The sequence below is a fragment of the Sapajus apella genome, unplaced genomic scaffold (assembly GCF_009761245.1).
Source record: "Sapajus apella isolate SASKATOON/1434 unplaced genomic scaffold, GSC_monkey_1.0 scaffold12, whole genome shotgun sequence".
NCBI lineage: Eukaryota > Metazoa > Chordata > Mammalia > Primates > Cebidae > Sapajus > Sapajus apella.
The window spans coordinates 32,682,315-32,703,291 of record NW_022436952.1 but is presented as its reverse complement, the minus strand read 5'-3'; the positions used below and the strand labels follow the sequence as shown (position 1 = coordinate 32,703,291).

Sequence of the window (20,977 nt, the reverse complement as noted above, 5' to 3'; positions counted from 1 at the left end):
TGTACCTGGGATTACCACCAGGCTCTGGCTAATTTTTTTTTTTTTTTTTTTTTTTTTTTTTTTTTGTAGAAACGGGGTTTCACTATGTTGTCCAGGCTGGTCTTGAACTTCTGGGCTCAAGTGATCCTCCCATCTCAGCCTCTTACAGTGTTGGGATTATAAATGTGAGCCACTGTGCCTATAGTTTCTAAGAAAGGCTGGAGCTGAGGGCTGGGCAAAGAGACTTAAAGAAACTATATTTCCATGACTTGTCACAACCCAGTCCCTTGACTCACAGAGAAGCGCGTGTGGGCAGGTTGGATCTATTTATGTATTCCTGATCCCCACCTGACTTCCTGGTGGCATATGGACCTCCTACTCCAGGAGGCCTTCCTGGATTAGTCAGTTTTGTTGACAGTGCTCCTTATCTTATCCTTCCTTGTCTGGCTGTGGTCCTCACCATCACCAAACCCCCGACACCCCCATGACACCTCCTCAACCCTCCCCCTTTGGTACCTTCATCTACCTATGTTCCCCAATAGCCTACCTTCCTTCAGATTTGGGTTTGCTGTTCCTCCTCACTGAGTCTGGGTTTCCTCTACTTCATTCCACAAAACTCTTTGAGCCCCTGCAAGGTGTCTCATCCAGTGTTTAAGTTCTGGGAATGTAGAGCTGGAAAGCACAGTCCCTGCCTTTAAGGAGCTCCCAGTCCAGTGTGTGGAGATCCGGGGTGGGAGGATGGGGATCGTGCAACAGGGAGAATGATAAGCATGGTCTGGTAAGTGCTATGACAGGATGCCTAGAAGGACCAGAGGGGCTTACTATAGCTTGAGACTGGATGCAGTTGAGGGAGGCTTCTTGGAGGAAGTGATATTTGAGCTGAGTCTCCAAGGAAGGAAAAGAGCCAGTGAAGGGGCGGCGGTGAAGGGTGATATGGGCTGGGGGAATTACATGCAGGGCATTTTTATGGGTGGGCGACCTGTGCAGTCACACAAAGCCCTGCACTTAACAAGGGGTCTGTGTTTAGTTTAATGCTTTGCTGTTACTATTTTCAAATTCATATTTTTTGAATAAGCGGCACAATGTACTCAATTTGCACTGGGTCCCACAAACTACATAGCTGGTCTTGATTATATGAGAGGGGCGTGGTATCCATTCCCTAAAGTGCTCGTAAGCAAACAGGTGTGGCTAAAGTGATGGATCCTTATAGGAAACTTCATGGTACGGTGGGAAACTTGGGATAGAAGCCCAAATTCAAAATCAAGTTCTGCCACTTAGACAAGTTAAGGGGGCCAGACACGGTGGCTTGCGCCTGTAATCCCAGCACTCTGAGAGGCTGAGGAAGGTGAATTAATTGCAGTCAGGAGTTCCAGACCAGCCTGACCAACATGGTGAAACCCCGTCTGTACCAAAAATATAAAAATTAGCTGGGCCTGGTGGCATGCGCCTGTAGTCCCAGCTACTCGGGAGGCTGAGGCAAGAGAATTGTTTGAACCTGGGAGGCAGAGGTTGCAATGAGCTGAGATTGTGCCACTGCTCTCCAGCCTGGACAACAAGAGTGAAACTCTATCTCAAAAAAAAAAATAAAAAAAAAAAAAGACCGGGCTCGGTGGCTCATGCCTATAATCCCAGCACTTTGGGAGGCCAAGGCAGGCAAATCACCTGAGGTCAGGAGTTCAAGACCAGCCTAGTCAACATGGTGAAACCCCATTTCTACTAAAAATACAAAAATTGGCCAGGTGTGGTAGTGTGGGCCTATAATCCCAGCTACTCAGGCGGCTGAGACAGAAGAATCGCTTAAGCTGGGAAGGCGGAGGTTGCAGTGAATTGAGTGAGACTCTGTCTCAAAGTGAAAACAGAATAAAAAAAGAAAGAAAAAAATTTTAATGGTGGAGAATTATGTACAAGGTTTTTCTTTGTAATAGCAAATAATTTATAAAAATACAAATATTCATGAGGGCCAGGCACAGTGGCTCATGCCTATAATCCAAGCACTTTGGGAGGATCACTTGAGTCCAGGAGTTCAAGATCAGCCTGGGCAACATGATTAACCCTCCCTTTACCAAAAAATGCAAAAATTAGCTAGACATGGTGATGTGCACCTATAGTCCCAGCTACTCAGGAGGCTAAAGTGGATGGATGGCTTAAGCCCGGGAGTTTGCGTCACTACACTGCAGCCTGGGCAGCAGAGTGAAACCCTGTCTCAAAAAACAAAAAGAAATATCCATGTAATGGAAAATCGTACAGCAGTAAAAATGACTGAACCAGAGCTACATGTATCAATACAGACGAATATCAACACAAAGTTGAGTGAAAAGAACAAGTTGCAGATGGATATGTGCTGAATAATATCTTTTATTTATACAACATCTACGAATGTGAAAAATAATAGATCTTGGCTAGGGATAACATAAATATGTAAGAAACCTATAAAAACACACGTTGAATAATAAATACACAATTTAAAATTTACTCATCTAGGCTGGGCGTGGTGGCTCATGCCTGTAATCCCAGCACTTTGGGAGGCTGAGGTGGGCAGATCACCAGGTCAGGAGATCGAGACCATCTGGTCAACATGGTGAAACCCATTTCTACTAAAATACAAAAATTAGCTGGGTGTGGTGGCGCGCAAAAAAAGAAAAATGGCGCTTAACTATTCGGGAGGCTGAGGCAGGAGAAGCGCTTGAACCCAGGAGGTGGAGGTTGCAGCGAACTGAGATCACACTCCATCACTCTCCTTCCGGCTACAGAACAAGACTCCATCTCAAAAAAAAAAAAAAAAAGAAAAAGAAAAAAAGTTTTACTGTACTTGTTACCTTTCAGTCAAAGGATACGTTTGGTTGGGGAGAGAAGTATCTGGGGGCTTTACCTGTAGTGATAAGGTTTTCTTTCTTAAGCTGGATGAGGAGTAAATGGAGGTTAATATAATATTCTTGACATTTTTGTATAAGTCTAAAATACTTCATAATTTGAAAAAATCAGAATGGAAGAAGTAAGTTTTTGAGCATCCACCCCAACATATGTATATTTGTTTATTTATTTATTTTTGAGACAGGGTCTCGTTCTGTCACCCAGGGTGGAGTGCAGTGGTGCTATCTCAGCTCACTGCAACCTCCGCCTCCCAGGTTCAAGCGAATCTAGCCCCTCAGCCTCCCAGGTAGTTGGAATTACAAGCGCCTGCCACCACGTCCAGCTAATTTTTTAAATTTTTAGTAGAGACGAGGTTTCGCCATGTTGGCCAGGCTGGTCTTGAACTCCTGGACTCAAGCAATCAGCCCGCCTTGGCCTCCCAAAGTGCTAGTATTACAGGCATGCGCCACCGTGCCTGGCCCATATGTGTATTTGTACTCCTGTTAATTTTATGTGCTAGATATTAATAGGTATTATTAAATGCTACTAAAATGTAAGTAAATCTTAGTAATTCTATTAAAATTTAAACAGTAGTAAATAAACATTAGTGAACTTGAATGCTTTACTTCCATACCCCAGTAGATCTTTCTGATTATTCCCTGGGGCATTTGCACCCCACTCTGGAGGGAGGACTTGCCGTTTTATTGTGTTTTTCAAATGGTGGTTTTCAGAACATTTGCATCAGGATTATCTAAGGATCTTTTTTTTGAGAGAGTTTCACTCTGTTGCCCAGTGGCGTGATCTTGGCTCACTGCAACTTCTGCCCCCCGGGTTCAAGTGATTCTCCTGCCTCAGCCACCCAAGTATCTGGGATTACAGGTGCCAACCACCGCACCTGGCTAAATTTTGTGTTTTTAGGCTAGTCTCCTGGCCAACCTCAAGTAATATGCCTGCCTTGGCTTCCCAAAGTGCTAGGATTACAGGCATGAGCCACCGTGCCCAGCCAGGATCATATTAAAGATGCAGATTCCGTAGTTCCATGCTAACTAAGGGACCAGGGACTAAAAGTCTGCATTTTTAGTAAGTGCCCTGGTGAGTCTAATGCAATGCTATAGAACAATGAGACTCTTCAAGCTGTTTGCAAATGGTTGGGGATGCTGGTAAGTCAGGTCTAAGGACTGTCCTCAGGAGCCCTCAGGTGGAGCAGGTTGGGGTGGCCTCCTTCATCTGAGTTACCTGTCTCCCCTCTTGCTCCAGGAAGCCGATGCCAGTGGAGGATTCAGATTTCAGCTCTGATGATACCAGCATCTCTGCCTTCTCATCTACCCTGCTGAATCCCATCAAATTAGCTGTGACCCAGCCCAACAGCAGCTTCTTTGCAGGGATGCTGGAGGGGGAGCTGAACAAACTCAGCTTCTCCCCAGTGGCCAAGAATACAGAAAAGGAGGACCTAGCCATCGACCCCTGCCCATGCCCATCAAAGTCCCAAATGGCCACGAGGGGCCTGCTGGACCTTGACAACCCTGAGCTGGACACAGAAACCTCCTCAACGCCCTCAGAATCTTCTGTGGTTGTGGATCTGCCGGACACCCCCTTGATCTTTGAGCACACCGTCAGCAATTCCACAGCTGTGGTGCGTTTCCCTTGCTCATGCGTTCAGCAGAGGCTTATTGTGCCAGGCACTGAGCTGAGCTCCATGGGTAGTGAGAATGTGCCTGCCACCTGCCCCTCAACCTCAAGTTCATGGTTTAGGAAGGGAGAGGATGTGTCTGTAAAAACTCCAGTGCAAGACAGAAAGGGTTCAGTGCTGCAGGACAAGTTTAGACCAAGTGCCACCAGGAATTCAGGGGGAAAGAAACATTACTTTCCACCGCAGGACTAAGCTTGGTGGCTTTTGGTAACATCTGGGCTGGGACACAGAGGTAGCATGTAAACATTTAGAGGTGGAGGAGGGAAGGCATTCCCTAGAGGAGGAGCCATAGCAAAAGCTCACAGGAAAGTGTGGGAGGAAATCTCAATTCGAACAAGATGATAGGTGATCTGTAGGAACATGAAAGCACGCGAAGCCCTGGATGAGGACCTGGGATCAAGTGAGGCTACTTAGGATTCACAGGCCTTATCCCTAGAGGGTCTGGCGTGAAGCGTGATAATTTGCATTAGTAACAGATTCCTGGAGGATGCTGGTGCTGCCAGTCCACGGACTACACATCAAATAGCACTGTCCTAGACTATGGGAAGGGAAGATAGGGGACAGGAGGGGGAATGTTACTCTGGGGTCATCTTCCAGAGTCCTCCAGTGTTAGGCTACTTTAGAGATTTTTCTGTAATAGGGAACAGCTTTGTATGAAGCTTCATATCAGGTGATGAAAGTAATTCAAGCTGTATCTTGGGAAGATATCTGGAATTCCATTGTTGGATGGCCCAGAGCAGTGTTTCTCTAAGTGCTCTCTGGATGGACAGCGTCAGCATCACACAGCAAATAGTTAGAAATTTAAATTCTCATCTCCCTCCAACACATTTGGGCCTCCTGAATCAGAAACTGTTGGGGCGGAGGCCAGCAATCTATCTATCTATCTTATCTATCTATATATTTTTTGAGACAGAGTTTTGCTCTTGTTGCCCAGGCTGGAGTTCAATGGCATGATCTCGGCTCACCACAACCTTCACCTCCTGGATTCAAGTGATTCCTTTGCCTCAGCCTCCCGAGTAGCTGGGATTACAGGCATGCGCCACCAGGCCTGGCTAATTTTGTATTTTTAGTAGAGATGGGGTTCTCCATGTTGGTCAGGCTGGTCTTGAACTCCCAACCTAAGGTGATCTGCCCACCTCAGCGTCCTAAAGTGCTGGGATTACAGGCGTGAGCCACGGTGCCTGGTGCAATCTCTTTTATCTTTTAATAAGTCCTGCAGGGTATTCTAATGCACACCAAGTTTGACAACCACTGGCCTAGATGGAGGAGAATCCAGAGAGGAGGCAGCAGGCCCAGCAATCTGCAGTTATAAAACCTTCCTGAGATGCTTAGCCAGACTTAGCAACCATTGTAGTACAAAGTATATAGGCACCGGAGCTATGGGTTTGAACCCTGGCTGTCACTTAATTGCTGTGTGATCATGGCCCAGTCCCTTGCCCTCTCTGGACCTTGTGGATATGATCTCTAAGGGCCAGGCGCAGTGGTGGCTTATGCCTATAATCCCAACAACACTTTGGGAGGTGGAGGTGGGTGGATCACAAGGTCAGGAGTTCAAGACCAGCCTGGTCAAGATGGTGAAAATCGATCTCTATTTTTTATATTAAAAAAAAAAAAAAAAAAAAAAAGATGATCTCTAAGTTCCCTCTCAGCCAACAGTCTAGAGCAGTGGTTCCCAAGCTTTTTGGTACCAGGACTGGTTTCATGGAAGATAATCTTAACATGGATAGGGTTGGGGGGATGGTTTCAGGATGATTCAGGCATATTACATTTATTGTATACTTTTATTACATTGTAATACATAATGAGATAATTATACAACTCACCATAATGTAGAAACAGTGGGAGCCCTGAGCTTGTTTTCCTGCAACTATATGGTACCATTTGGGGGTGATGGGAGACAGTGACAGATCATCAGGTATTAGATTCTCGTAAAGAGCACTCAACTTAGATCCCTCCCGTGCAATTCACAATAGGGTTCAAGTTCCTATGAGAATCTACTGCTGCTGCTGATCTGACAGGAGGCGGAGCTCAGGTGGTGTCGTGAGCCATGCAGAGCAGCTGTAAATGTAGATGAGGCTTTGCTTGCTCGCCCATCCATTACCTCCTGCTGTGCTATCCAGTTCCTAACAGGCCATGGGCTGCTATTAGTCCATGGCCCAAGGGTTGGGGAGCCCTGATGTAGAATGTGGAATGAGGGCACACCCTAAGGTGGGTGAGGCTGCCCAGGAAAGTAGCACGTGCTGTGGGGCAGGGGTTCTACACCCAGGGCTGGAGTACCTTGCACCCTCCATCTGATCTGCTTGGGTCCCAGCAGGAGCAGGGGATGGGCATGGGACATTCTGACTCCAGTTACGAGGGTGAGGGGACAGGAAAGACAGAACCCATCTGAAGAAGCCTCGGGGCTCTCTCTTCCCCTAGATTTCCTGGACCTATGCCGTGGGCAAGCAGCCAGTCAGTTTCTACCAGGTCCTGTTACAGGAGGTGGCCAAGACCCAGGAGAATGAGTTGCCCAAGGCAAAGAATCGTCCATGGATCTTCAACAAGATCTTGGGCACCACTGTCAAGCTGATGGAGCTGAAGCCTAACACATGTTATTGCCTTACTGTCCGTGCAGCCAACACAGCTGGGGTGGGGAAGTGGTGCAAGCCCTATAAAGTGAGCCTTGGGAAAACAGGGGCCTTGGGGGTGAGGGAGAGAAGTCTGAGACCAGGGAACCAGGGCTCTGGAGGTTGGGAACACCCTTATACTCACACGACTCATCTGACTAGCTTTCCTTCTGCCTGGGTCAAGAAGCATCAATTCCAGGATGCATGCTTCTGGGAGGTTTAAGGATTAAACCACTCTGGGACCCACAAGGAATGCAAACTAATCTATTTTCCAACATCACTATAACGTTCACCTTCCAAAGCCACTGGTTTTTAGACTCTGCAACTCAGTGCCAATCACTGTGAGTAGGCTGGGAAGTCAAGGGCATTGAAAGAAACAGAGAAAACAAGAGGCTACAGGGACAAAGAAGGGAACAGGCTGGGTATGGGTGGGGGTATGGGGGTACAGAGGCCTGAGTACAGACAGCCCTTTGGTAGGAAACATCCCATAATGGAGGAGACACAGGTTTGAATCACGCATCTTTGCATCTATTTCTTGGGTCAATGGCTGAGTTGGATAAGACTGTTTAAGGTCTGAGTTAGCATGCGAAAAAAAAGAGGGGGGTGATAGAGACAGAGAGAGCCAGGCTCAGATCTGGGAATTCTGAGGGGTTTTCTTGTTTCACTTCAGTTCGCAACCCTGGCCACTGACTTCAGCAGCTTCCCTGAGAACAACCCCATCCAGATCACCGTGCGGCGCAAGGAGCCCCAGCGGAAGATCGTGTCCATCGGGCTGGAGGAGATGCGCAGGCTGGAGGACCTGGAATACCTGTTCCCCTATTAAGGGGGAGGGCCCCAGGACACCCCTCACCTACTTTCAGCTTCAGCCCAGGGCCCCCAGGAACCAGAACCATGAGACTTACTGTACCACCAGCACCACACCGGCCCAGGGCCTGGCAGAGTGGTACGGGAACCCCACCCCTGGGCTGGAGCCAAGGATAGACAGGGGGGCCCATTGACATGGAGACATCTCAGGCCAGGCCAGGCCCAGCCACTGCCCACAGCTGCTAGACTCCCTCCTTCCCCAAATCTGGGCTGGGTCCAGGCCCCTCATTAAAGAACTGCAGGTCATCCAGCACCCTAAATTCTGCTTTATGCTGCAGACGGCCTCAGATGGGCCGGCTGATACCCACCTCCTAGCTTTACTAGGACGGAGTCTACATGGGTTGGGGAGATGGAAAACAGGCCGCGGAGCTGCCATCACCCCTTCCCCAGTGGGGCAGGGAGACTGGTGTCAAAGACTAAAATGCTCTTATACCAGGAAAAAAACAAATAGCTGTCATGGACAGACATGGGGGCCCATGGGTTGTCAAACTAGCTTGAGCTGGAGGGAGGGATGTGGTACAAGGTGCGCAATAAGCTTTGGGGCAGGTCCTGGTTTAATCCCAGCTCTTCCTCTTACCGGATGTGAGGGCGCGGGCTAATCATTTAAGCTTCTTGTGCTGTTTCCTTATCAAAAGTTTGGGGGCTTGAGAACCTTCCAGGCATGGTGCAGTGTGAGCACAGCAGACAAGCACCTGGCCCCGAGGAGCTCAATGGCCGATAGCTCTGTGTGCTTCTTACGCAGCCTCATGACAGAGATGTGAAAGGTGGAGGCCAGGCACCGCAGCTAGGTGACGTGCAAAACCTAAAAGCACAGCCGGGGCTGGAGGAGGGTGAGAAGGAGCAAGATGCTAGTTCTGAGCAGTTCATACATGGATGGTTTGGAAGCCCAATCGACTAGTTTATACCATAACCCAGCTTAGCATGGGATGCAGGAGAAAGCAGGGGCTTTGGAGCAAGACGTCAGCCTGGGGTCTGAGTCCCGAATGGGGATTCCTTTCACTACTTGAAAGTTCTCACAGGGCAAAGAACTATCCTCCGTATCAACCATACCCACTTCTGCTCAGAGCTCATACTGCTGCCTCCCTATCCAAGAGGGAATCCTCTGGGACAGCCATCAACATCCCCACCTCTATCCTGAGAGCCCAGGGCAGTGCTTGGTACCTGGACAGGGCCTCAAGCAGTGTGCCATGGGAAGGCAGAGACATCCCCTAGAGCAGGGCTGGCCAGCAAGATCTAGATGACAAAAACCTTTGTGTGCTGTCCAATACTGGAGGCCTCACCCAGTGTGGCTGAGGAACTGCACTTCCAGTTCACGTCAGCAGCCACACGTGGCCGGTGGCTACTGTAGTGGACAACAATACGGCCCTAGATTCTCCTTGGCCACTATCACGACTGGCCTCTTCCTCAGAAACAGAGGAAGGGAGGGAAGGCAAATGCCTGGTCAGTGTGGTTTTAGTGTCGTCCACAGCAAGGGAGGGGACAAACTGATTTAGCCCAGTCCTTGACTGAGCCCTGAGGATTCTAGGACAAGGAATTAGAACCCGAACACACAAAATATAAGTTATTCATTTGGTCACAGAACCTGGGGTCTGACCCTGTACAGAGCTTACACTAAGGACCCACTCATAGAACCTGGCGCCCTCCACTCTTGCCTGTACCAGCAAGGTACAGAGTGGTGGCCACGGGCCAAGTTGGTGACAACCTCTTATGACCGACTTCTGGCTCTGGGCTGGTGCTATAGGCAGGGGACCTTTGGGAAGACCCCACTCGGGTCTGTCAAGGACAGCAGGCCATGTGCATTCTCAGGTCCCCACTGGTGGGGAGGGTGTGTGCCCTGCCATCCCACCCTTTGTTCTCTGGCAGGGCAGGCAGCTAGCAGAGGCCAAGTCCAGGTGGGGGTCAGAGAGAACTGCGGGTCTTCTCATCTCCTCCATCTGTGGAGAAGGGAAGAGTGTCAGGATGGGAATTCCACCTTAGGAAAGGGAGGCTGCCACATAATCCCAGTGTCGACTGATGGGCAGTCTGTGGTCCACCATCAGAGTCACCAAGAGCCCGGCGACCATGCCTGCTCTGGCCATCCAAACTCAGGCTGCCCACCCACTGCCTGGCCCCCAAGATGCCCACCACCAAACAGTTACAATCCCTTATAAGCACACAACGCTTTAGCTCCCAGAGTGTTGTTCCTCCCATTTTTGATCCTCCTGTCTATGAAGGTTTGATAATTCCCAAGAGACCGATGAACCAAGTTCTCTATGATTCCTCATTGGCAGAACTAGGATTTGAACCTGGGTCTTGGGACTCTGAAGTCCAGTGAGGGAAAGACCCGGACACACGGTTTAAGAGGATGTCCTATGGCGTCTGTTATTCCGGTGGCCCTCCCAACTGCCCACTGAGAACCTGGCTCCACACACCTTAGTCTGAGCACCTGGAGGGCCCTGCAGAATTCTACACCATAAGGGAAAGCGTGCAAAGAGAGACTGCTTTAGGGGCAGGAGAGCTGATCACGCCAACCACCACCTCCCCTACACTCACATCCGGAGGCATTTGTCCTTCCCACCACTTGCCACTCTCTGGCCATCTGGACTCCAGTCAACAGCATATACCTAAAGGGAGGCAGAGGAGGAAGGCAAGTGGGGTGGTGAGAGGGAGACAGCCCGGCTGCAATCCCTGCCCCACCTTTGCCTGAGAGTTGGCCCTACCTCATCCGCATGGCCAGGCAGGTCTGTGGCCAGCTTCTGGGCCTTTACATCCCACACCTTCAGTGTGCTGTCACTGCTGCCACTGACCAGGAGCCGGCTGTCAGCTGACCATGCAATCTGGTACACGGCAGCCACGTGGCCACGTAGGGAAGCAAGGTACCTGGTCCAGGAGAAGATGACGACGGATCTTAGTCTGAGTTAGATCCTCCAACATGTCTGAAGGGTCCCCTATGCTCACAGCAGTGGTTCTCAACCTTGGCTGTCTGTTAGAAATACCTGGGAACTTTTACAAAATCACACTGCCTGGTCCCCATCTCAGACCATTTTAATCATTACCAGTCATTACAATTTATAAAATGTTTCCAAATGAGTAGCTTTCCTCTTGCTAGACCTCCATACCTGCACAGCTTTGCATGCCTTAGATTCCAAAGCGGCCATCTGCTTAGCCCATCTGCCTGACATCTCCCCAAACAGCAGGTAGGTGCCTGCTGACAGGCAGCACGGAGTAACAATGGGTCAGGCCCACCTGGAACTTTCAATTCAACATAGTCTAGCTGTTTCTCTTTGGACAAACCATCAGGCCTCTCTGAGACTCAGTTTCCTTATTTTAAAAAGGAACCGAGGCCGGGCGCAATGGCTCACACCTGTAATCCCAGCACTTTGGGAGGCTGAGGTGGGCAGATCATGAGGTTGAGAGATCGAGACAATCCTGGCCAACAAGGTGAAACCCCGTCTCTACTAAAAATACAAAACTTAGTGGGCATGGTGGCGTGCACCTGTAGTCCCAACTACTCGGGAGGCTGAGGCAAGAGAATCGCTTGAAGCCGGGAGGTGGAGGTTACAGTGAGCTGAGATTGTGCTACTGCACTCCAGACTGGCCACAGGGCGAGACTCTGCCTCAAAAAAAAAAAAAAAGGAACCATATTACCTATTACCTATGTTCAAGGGTTGCTGTGTGAAAACACAGTGACTGACGCATAGGTTCCCCTTCACCCCTCAAAGGTTTCCCTGGCTCCTCTTCTCCCCTTGCCTGTGCCTTTGCCTTTCCTCTGATCTGATTAACCCCAAGGGCATCATGCCTCATTACACCAAGGGTTCCCACACTTGAGTGGGTAGCAGAGTCACCTGGTAACTTTATTAAAAGAAGAATAGGATCCACAAGGTCTGACTTGGGGCCCAGGACTCTGCATTTCTATCAAGCTCCCAGGCGATGCTGATGCCACTGGTCTGTGGCCCACACTTTGAGGAAGACCAAGTAACAGCTGTACCACAAAACCTACCTATTACCATTCACCTTCTCCAGGGTTACCTCCCTAACTCTTCAGCTAGCTCTAAGATCACTTATCTCCTAGGATATAAACTAGCATTTTTTTTTTTTTTTTTTTGAGGCAGAATCTCACTCTGTTGCCCAGGCTGGAATGCAGTGATGCAATCTTGGCTCACTGCAACCTGCCAGGTGCAAACATTCTCCTGCCTCAGCCTCTGGGGGCAGCTGGGATTACAGACATGTCCCAGAACACCTAAGTTTTGTGTTTTTAGTAGAGACAGGGTTTTGCCATGTTGGCCAGGCTGGTCTTGAACTCCTAAGCTCAGGTGATCCACCTGCCTTGGCCTCCTAAAGTGCTGGGATTACAGGCACAAGCCACTGCACCTACCTGAACTAGCATTTTTAGTGACCACTTAGTGCGGGTCATAAACATACTGTCTCATTAAATCTTTGTAACTAGTCTGGGCTTGATGGCTCACACCTGTAATCTCAGCACTTGGGGAAGCTGAGGTGGTCAGATCACTTGAGCTCAGGAGTTCAAGACCAGCTGACCAACACTGTAAAACCCCGGTCTCTACTAAAAATACAAAAATTAGCCAGGTATGGTGGTGGGGGCCTGTAATCCCAGCTACTTGGGAGGCTGAGGCAGGAGAATCACCTGAACCTGGGAGGTGGAGGTTGCAGTGAGCCGAGATCATGCCATTGCACTCCTGGGTGCACACACAGCCTGGGTGACAGAGTGAGACTCTGTCTCAACAACAACAAAAAACCCCTGTAACAAAGCTGAGAAGTAGGGGGTCTGCATATTACCAAAAAGGAAACAGAGGCTTAGAAAATTAGAAATATCCAAATACCTGGCAAGGCCACACAGCTAGTAGGTGACAGTGCCAAGCCCCTCCCACCATCCATTCCTTACAGAGGAGCAGGACCCCCCGCCTCCCACTCACTTGCCCGTCCTGCCATCCCACAGCTTGATGGACTTGTCAAAGGAGGCACTAGCCACGATGCGGGAGTCTGGAGAGAAGAGCACCTGGTTGATGAGAGCTTGGTGTCCTGTCATCCGAGTGAGAGGCTTTTTGTCCTCTGCTGGGCACCACAGAAATAAGGTGAAGTCGTCTGAGCCAGACACCAGCCTCTCTGGACCCTGGCCCTAGGGGAGGCAGAAAGCACACTGTGTTGGGTGTGGTCTCAGAAAGAAGGAGCGGGGGCCCAACTTTGGAAGCAAACATATACCCTGATTACTCAATGCCAGGGACAGAGAGAGGCCAGCACTAGGAGCCATGTGGACTGGGTTGGCCACTCACTCACATGTGACCCCAAGCAAGTCACTTCACCTAAAAGGAAAAAGAAACTCCACAGGCAAGTACAAAAAAAAATTTAAGATATATAATTACGGCCGGGCGCGGTGGCTCAAGCCTGTAATCCCAGCACTTTGGGAGGCCGAGGTGGGTGGATCACGAGGTCAAAGAGATTGAGACCATCCTGGTCAACATGGTGAAACCCCATCTCTACTAAAAATACAAAACATTAGCTGGGCATGGTGGTGCGTGCCTGTAATCCCAGCTACTCAGGAGGCTGAGGCAGGAGAATTGCCTGAACCCAGGAGGCGGAGGTTGCGGTGAGCCGAGATCGCGCCATTGCACTCCAGCCTGGGTAACAAGAGCGAAACTCCGTCTCAAAAAAAAAAAAAAAAAAAAAAAAAAAAAAAAAAAAAAAAAAAAAAAAGATACATAATTACAGAAAAAGCAAGGCACAAAATAATGTGTTAAAACGAGAAGGATTTTATGTATATACATGTGCTGTGTGCTTATAAATATATGCTGTATATATACACATGTATGTGTGTATATCAAATCTCTGGAAGGTGACTCAGGATATTGGTAGTACTGGATGCTACAACAGAGTTGGGAGACTTTGAGATCTACCTTTTTGTATTCTTGGAATCTGAATGTGTAAACAATCTTAAATAAAACAAACTAAAATAAAAAAAGAGGCATCTTGGAAATGTAATAAATAGATAAGCAAACAAACTAAAAAAATGAAATAAAATGATCCCTAGCACATTAAGATTTCAGGATTGCAAACCAGGATGATGAAGAACAACTTTTTGAAATAGGTACATTCTGAGCTGGGTCTAGAAGGGAGAGGGGCCGGAGAAGGTTGTAGTGATTGGCTAAGGACTTGTACACAGCTGGGGGTGCATGTGGCTGGCAGGCACTCACCCGCACGAGGTTGTATCGGCTCAGAGCCCTCTCCTTCAACTCCTGCACTGTGTCCAGGTACCGACGGGGAGAAAAGGAGATGAGGAACAAGGCCGATAAGAAAATCTGACACAGAGAGCAAACACTCCCCATTAAACTAGAGAGCTGGCCCCTTCCCAAGCAGCCCCGGCTCTTCCTTCTCCCGATAACTCACAGGGTCCTTGGAGATCTTGGGGATTAACTGAGGCCTCAGCAGGTTCAAAGGCCCCAGTGCGCAGGGCATAGTCCGTGCTGAGGGCCATGGTGTTCACCCAGTGGCCGTGGCCTTGCAGAGTCCGGCACAGCACACCCTAGGGGAGAGTCGATCAGGTCAGACACACATACGCCTCCCCACCCCTGGGAGATTAGCCCCAGGAGACGGGTGGTACAGCACTAAGAATCACCATCACTCATTCACTGTGATCCTAATCAAACCAACCCTGTGAGGTCAAGTCTCTCCCCATTTGTAAAATGGAGTCCGGATCATGAAAATGTTTCATAGAAGAGGAGTTAGGTATGTCAGAGGAAAAGGCTCCAGTCTAGTAAGTGTGGTATATGGTGGGTCTGATAAAGGGCAACAGGCTTGCTACAGCACGCATTTCCAAAGCGTGACGATCCCATGGGGACTCTGGCATCTCTACTGTGGTGTAGCACCAACCACACAACTCCTTGTTCCCAAAACACCTCCCTTGACCGGGGCTCCCAGAACACATCTGGGAAACACTGGACTCGCTGATGTCAAGGTTGTTTCCAGTGCAAGCATCTTGTGACTTGAGATTTTCTGGACTGGTTTCTGAACCCTCCCAGCTCTTACGTCATGAGCCCTCCAGACTTTGATGGTGCGGTCCTGGGAGGCAGAGTAGAGAAGTCCGTCCCCTCCCCACCGGAGACAGGTGACCGACTGGGTGTGCCCGGTGAGGATGCGCTCACAGCGGCCTGCAGTTGTGTCCCAGATCCGCACACTGCCATCCTTGGAGCTGCTGGCCACATAGCGGCACTCAGGGTTCCTGGCAAGAAGGGAGATGTGATCCCATCCGTGACCTGGCAACACCTGTCTCCCCACGGCACCTCCCCATTCCCAATTCAAGGCCATGGACAATCCCTTGACAGCTTTCTGACACCAAGACCTGGCTGCACTACAAGGTGGCTGCAATGAGCAGGCCCTGTGATGAGCAGCCTCTCCCAGGCAGCAATGCAGCTCTGTACCTGGAAGACAGTCTCCCATGCCTGCCAAGCCATCATGGTCATTCAGGCTGCCCATCTCATCCCCTCATGTAAAACGTCTATGCATTGAGCAGGGAAGGGGGATGGCTTTGATCCCCTGACTCATTTGTCCCAGCTTGGTCAGTGTCACTTACACATGGAGGGGCTCCCAGCTCAGGCCTGTGATCCACTTGCTGTGGCCAGTGAGGGTCCTGCCCACCTGTTTCCCTGTGCTTGGGTCCCAGAGGAGAATCTGAAGGACAGAAGCTCAGTGAATAATCCTCCCCAACAGGTCTCTGGCTCCACCAAAAATCCCTGCCTACCGCTTCCCACCCAACCCTCCCCGATGACTCAAGGACCCGATTCTGAACTGTCCCCTAGGGAAGGAGCCCTCGAGTCTCTGCTTGTTACCCTGAGTACCACCTACCTGGCCATTCTTGCAGCCTGAGGCCAGCTTCTTGCCATCTGGAGACCAGGATATACTAAGGACCCAGTGTCTGTGTCCTAAGAAAGCAGAGGAGGGAGAAATAAGGGACTAAGTCTCTTTATCTCCAGTACCGAACAATGCCTGGCAGGTGCCAGGTACTCCTTAACCATTTGAATAAATGAATGATCAAACAAAAGGAATGATGAGGCTTTCTAGGGATGAAGGAAATGCACCCCAAGTGTTAGAGCTGTGCATCTTGCTGCACAGATAACACCATCACTCTCTAATGATTCCTTATGTGACACATAATGTGAAGTGTTTTCGTACATGTCATCCCTTGTTATTCTTACAAGGGCTCTAAAGTATGGAGCAAAGTGAGAATTATCATCCCCATTTTCCAGATGAGAAAACTGAAGCTCAGGAAGGGAACATGACCTGCACACACAAGGTCACTCAACTAATCTGTGGTATAGCAGAGGTTCTTCAAGTGTGATTCCCAGAGCATCAGCATCAGCATCACTGAGAACTTGGTAGAAACGGAAATTCTCAGGCCCCATAGAGTTAAAACTCTGGGGGTAGGACCTAGAAATCTGAAATTTTGTTTGTTTTGTTTTTTTGAGATGGAGTTTCACTCTGTCGCCCAAGCTAGAGTGCAGTGGGGCCGTCTCGGTTCACTGCAACCTCCACCTCCTAGATTCAAGCAATTCTCCTGCCTCAGCCTCCCGAGTAGCTGGGATTATAAACACATGCCCCCGTGCCTGGCTAATTTTTGTATTTTTAGTAGAGATGGGGTTTCACTGTGTTGGTCAGGTTGATCTTGAACTCCTGACCTCAAGTGATCTGCCTGCCTCGGCCTCCTAAAGTGCTGGGATTATAGGCATGAGCCACCATGCCTGGTCGCAATCTGTTGCTACCAGTCAGTCAGCCTCTCCCTACATCCCATATTGACTCCTTCGCGCAGTTCTGCTCGTGTCTAAGGGGCTGGCTGGGCTCAAGGACGTGGTCTCTACCTAGGAACAGACAGCCGCTAACTATTAAGGGGTTGTAATCTGCAAAGTGAGACCCTCATCTCTACGAAACAAAAACGAGCCAGGTATGGTGGCAAGTGCCTGTAGTCCCAGATACTCTGGAGGCTGAGGTAGGGGAGCTGCTTGAGCCCAGGAGTTCAAGTGAGCCATGATGACCCATCCTGGTCAACAGAGCAGCAAGACCGTGTCTCAAAAAACAAAAAAGAAGACCCCCTAAATGGCTAATTGCATACTGACCCTTGCATGTGAAATGCGGTGTCTCTGTGCTGAGATCCCAGAAGCGCACAGTGGTATCTCCAGAGCCACTGGCCAGGTACCTGGAGAAGACAGGATGGTTAACACTGCGTATGTGCATTTCTGCCACCTAGTCAATCACTTTCTGTGAATAGAATATGGAACTGGACTCCCCTCTCCCCTAAAAAGGAGAAAGACAATACTGATGCTGCCATCTGGAAGAATACCTCAGGAGACCATTTCTTTCCTCTCCAGAGCTATAACCAGCTTTTGAAGAAGCTTCTCAACACCTTCATAAAATTGAGAGAAGCAATTAATCCCAGTTTCACAGATGAAAAATTAACTCAGAAAGGTTAAGTGAGTTATACAAGTCACGCAGCTCAGATCTTCAGAAATCAAGTCCAGGAAAAGTCTGTCCCAGGCAGGGGTCCTTAGTCTTTGGGGACCATGCCCTACTGTGGAAATCGCTTAATTGCAAGCTGAGTCCAGAGCTTGGGTCTATGGTAGGCAACCCTGAGGCTCCATCAGTTATAACTCTGGGGGACTCTCCCCATAGCAGGAACTACACCCCCACATACCCCCTCCGTGAGTCTGCAGCTGTCCTTACTTTCCTGTGGGGCTGAAGGCCACAGAAATGACTGCCTCACTGTGACCCTCCAAGGAGCTGGTGCAGCGAGTCACAGCCCGGACTCTGAAGACAGCCTGTGGCTGGTAGATGATGTCTAGGACCTTCTCCGTCTCCACTGCTTGGGACTCCAATGTCTTCCCCAGCGAGGAAACAATCTCAGCATCTTGGACAAAGAAAGCCAGCGGCAGGGGATCCTCCTGAAGGGCAATGGTAAAGGGCAACCCCGCATCAAAGGATGTGCAGGGGCACCCTCTGCCAAGGAAGTTCCCCACTGAGCTGCGGGAGATGAAGCTGCTTCTTTTCAGCCACCAGGCTAGGGATATGCCCATCATTGCCCATTGAGCAAGACTTTTAATTTATTAATTCATTTATTTTTGAGACAGAGTCTCGCTCTGTCAACTAGCCTGGAGTGCAGTGGCATAATCTTGGCTCACTGCAACCTCTGACTCCTGGGTTCAAGTGATTCTCCTGCCTCAGCCTCCCATGTAGCTGGGCTCACAGGCACCCACCACCAGGCCCAGCTAAGCTTTGCATTTTTAGTAGATGCGGTGTTTTGCCATGTTGGCCAGGCTGGTCTCAAACTCCTGATCTCAGATGATCCACCTGTCTTGGCCTCCCAAAGTGCTGGGATTACAGGCATGAGCCACTACACTCAGACGAGCAAGACCTTTTAAATCACTGAACAGCAGTTATGGGACACTTACACGGCACTTTGAAATTCTTTTTTTTTTTTTTTTTTTAAGACAGAGTTTCGCTCTTGTTACCCAGGCTGGAGTGCAATGGCGCGATCTCGGCTCACCGCAACCTCCGTCTCCTGGGTTCAGGCAATTATCCTGCCTCAGCCTCCTGAGTAGCTGGGATTACAGGCACGTGCCACCATGCCCAGCTAATTTTTTGTATTTTTAGTAGAGACGGGGTTTCACCATGTTGACCAGGATGGTCTCGATCTCTTGACCTTGTGATCCACCCGCCTCGGCCTCCCAAAGTGCTGGGATTACAGGCTTGAGCCACCGCACCCGGCCTGAAATTCTTTTTTCTTTCAAGATGGAGTCTTGCTCTGTTACCTAGGCTGGAGTGCAGTGGCGAGATCTTGGTTCACTGCAACCTCAGCTTCCTGGGTTCAAGTGATTCTCATGCCTCAGCCTCTTGAGAGGCTGGGACTACAGGCACCTGCCACCACGCCCAGCTAATTTTTGTATTTTTAGTACACACTGGTTTCTCCACGTTGGCTAGGCTGGTCTCAAACTCCTGACCTCAAGTGATCTGCCTGCCTCAGCCTCCCAAAGTGTTGGGATTACAGTCGTGAGACCGGCCTGAAATTCTTTATCTGCATCTCATAACAACGCTGGGAAGTAGACACTAATATTCCCACTAACAGTTTCAAAAGCAGAGGCTCAAAACAACTAAGTAATTAGTTCAATGTCCTGTTGCCAATGATTAATTCAGCTTCTTTAGGTCCAAGATAGGATTAACATATAGCATTACGTATGCAGTGTTTCCCAAACCACCACACCACACTACACTATATTTGTGTAAGAAGCACCCAAAAAGCCTGTTAAAAAATGTAGACCTCCTGAATGTTTTATCCCAGTGTTTGGTTTAGTAAATCTGGGGTGGGATCCAGGAACTGCATTTTTAAGGACCTCCCCTTTCCCCAGGGCAGCATTTCGGTAAACACTGGCTTAAAGGTTAAAAGCATGGGTATTCAGATAGTTTTGGGTTCCAATTCCAAATCTACTACCTACTGCATAGCATCGTGCAAATAGCTCAGTCCCTCCGGGCCACGATGTAAAATGGAGATATTAATGTGTCCCATCTTGGGGGGCTGTGACAAAGAATCAATGAAATACAGCACCCAATGCGTTCAAAGCTAGGCCCTTCACCGCAGGTGGACCCCGACAGTCGGCGTGTAAAGCGCTTTGCCACAGCTTCCACCTCTGACCCCTCCAGACATAGGTGGGAACTCACACCAGGTGAGTCGCCACTGTCGGTTAGCAGGGGACCCTGAACCGCAGACCCTAGGTCATCTGATTCCCCCCCACTGCGCCCGCTCCGGGGAAGAGATGCGAGGCCGACCTGGCCAGCCACTCACCTGGGCCAGTAGCGCGTTGCACACGAGCTGCAGCCTGTCCGGGGTGATGTCCACGGGCACGTCGAACGGGGAGCCCAGCAGCTGCCCGCCCTCATCCTGTAACTGCACTAGCAACCGCTGAACGTCGCGCACCGCCGCCTCCTCCTGCGCGAGCAAGCGGGGCGGCAGTCAGCCTCGTCGCCCTTCCAGAAAGGCCCCACTTCGCCTCCCTCCGGCCTCAGGGACCCAGGCCCGAGCGCCGCCGCGACGCCCCCGCCCCCATCCACGCACACCCACCGCCACCGCCGCCGCCATCCTGCGTCCGCACGTGGAGAAGAACGAGCCTGGCGGACAGAGCGCCGTCTCCATGGTCGGGTGGGGTCGCCGCCGGCCACATTGCCCTCTGCTGTTGGGGAGGAGAAGCGTCCCGCTGTGCCTGGCCTCAGGGATTGGAAATGAGCTTACTTGGTGCTCCTCCCGCCTCTTGACAGCCTTCACATTAATTTTTTCCCAGGGTCTTAGAGGACACAGCCAACTTTTGACTCTTCACAACAGGGATTCTTGCCCCGTTTTAATTTTAATTTTAATTTTGTTTCGAGACAGGGTTTCACTCCGTCGCCCAGACTGGAGTGCAGTGGCGCCATAGCTGCTTACTGCCGTCTCGAACTCCAGGGCTCAAGCGTTCTCCCACCTCAGCCTCCCGAGTGGCCTGGACTACAGGCACAAGACATCCTGCTCGGTTATTTTTTTTTCTCACTTTTTGTAGAGACGAGGTCTCACTATGTTGCCCAGGCTGATCTCAAACTCCTGAACTCAAGCAATGACTCCCCCACTCCCCAGCCTCAGGGTCCGGAAGTGCTGGGATTACAGGCGTGAGCACCACGCCTGGCCTAGAAATTAGTATCCTTTTAAAAAAATAGATCAAGTCAAGGCCTGGTATAGTGGCTCGCGCCTGTAATCCCAGCACTTTGGGAGACTGCAGTGGGCAGATCACTTGAGCCCAGGAGTTGGAGACCAGCCTGGCCAACGTGGTGAAACTGCATCTCTAGTAAAAATACAAAAAAATTAGCCAGGCGTGGTGGCATGCATCTGTGGTCCCAGCTACTTGGGAGGCTGACGTGGTAGATCACTTGAACTTGAGAGGCAGAGGTAGCAGTGAGCCGAGCTCTCTCCATTGCACTCCAGCCTGGG

General features: G+C 50.0%; 2 protein-coding genes across 4 annotated transcripts in view; one reads left to right on the top strand and one right to left on the bottom strand.

Moving 5' to 3' along the window:
* The window catches only part of FNDC8 (fibronectin type III domain containing 8), an 8,992-nt gene extending 757 nt beyond the window's left edge, over positions 1–8,235 (top strand). Inside the window, exons 2-4 of the mRNA XM_032280882.1 lie at positions 4,087–4,462; positions 6,938–7,174; positions 7,796–8,235. Coding sequence (XP_032136773.1) covers positions 4,087–4,462; positions 6,938–7,174; positions 7,796–7,948 — 766 coding nt within the window. The 3' untranslated portion in view covers positions 7,949–8,235. The remainder of the gene's footprint in view (positions 1–4,086; positions 4,463–6,937; positions 7,175–7,795) is intronic.
* A 604-nt stretch (positions 8,236–8,839) lies between these two features.
* On the bottom strand, positions 8,840–20,167 carry NLE1 (notchless homolog 1). 3 transcript variants are annotated; one of them, XM_032280879.1, is made up of 13 exons: positions 20,084–20,161; positions 19,808–19,951; positions 17,695–17,912; positions 17,091–17,170; positions 15,826–15,902; positions 15,554–15,651; positions 15,010–15,202; positions 14,371–14,506; positions 14,178–14,224; positions 12,903–13,105; positions 10,689–10,848; positions 10,522–10,592; positions 8,840–9,923 (listed from the first exon to the last, which is right to left on the bottom strand). In XM_032280879.1, the coding sequence occupies exons 1-13, from the start codon at positions 20,153–20,155 to the stop codon at positions 9,911–9,913; spliced, it is 1,512 nt and encodes a 503-aa protein (XP_032136770.1). In that variant the 5' UTR covers positions 20,156–20,161; the 3' UTR covers positions 8,840–9,910. The 3 variants fall into 3 exon arrangements, with proteins under 3 accessions (XP_032136770.1, XP_032136771.1, XP_032136772.1); XM_032280880.1 differs by lacking the exon at positions 17,695–17,912 and having other exon boundaries at positions 20,084–20,167; XM_032280881.1 differs by lacking the exon at positions 20,084–20,161 and having other exon boundaries at positions 17,666–17,912; positions 19,808–20,074.
* Positions 20,168–20,977: the final 810 nt, after the last annotated feature.

Bases quoted from the DNA above. Each gene is read 5' to 3' on its own strand.
- NLE1 (XM_032280879.1), bottom strand. From the start codon at position 20,155: ATGGAGACGGCGCTCTGTCCGCCAGGCTCGTTCTTCTCCACGTGCGGA. The intron at 15,203-15,553 runs GTAAGTGACACT...CCTTCTTGCCAG, and splicing joins AGCTGGGAGCCCCTCCATGT to GAACCCTGAGTGCCGCTATG. The intron at 10,849-12,902 runs GTGAGTGGGAGG...CTCCTGGACCAG, and splicing joins TGGGATGGCAGGACGGGCAA to GTACCTTGCTTCCCTACGTG.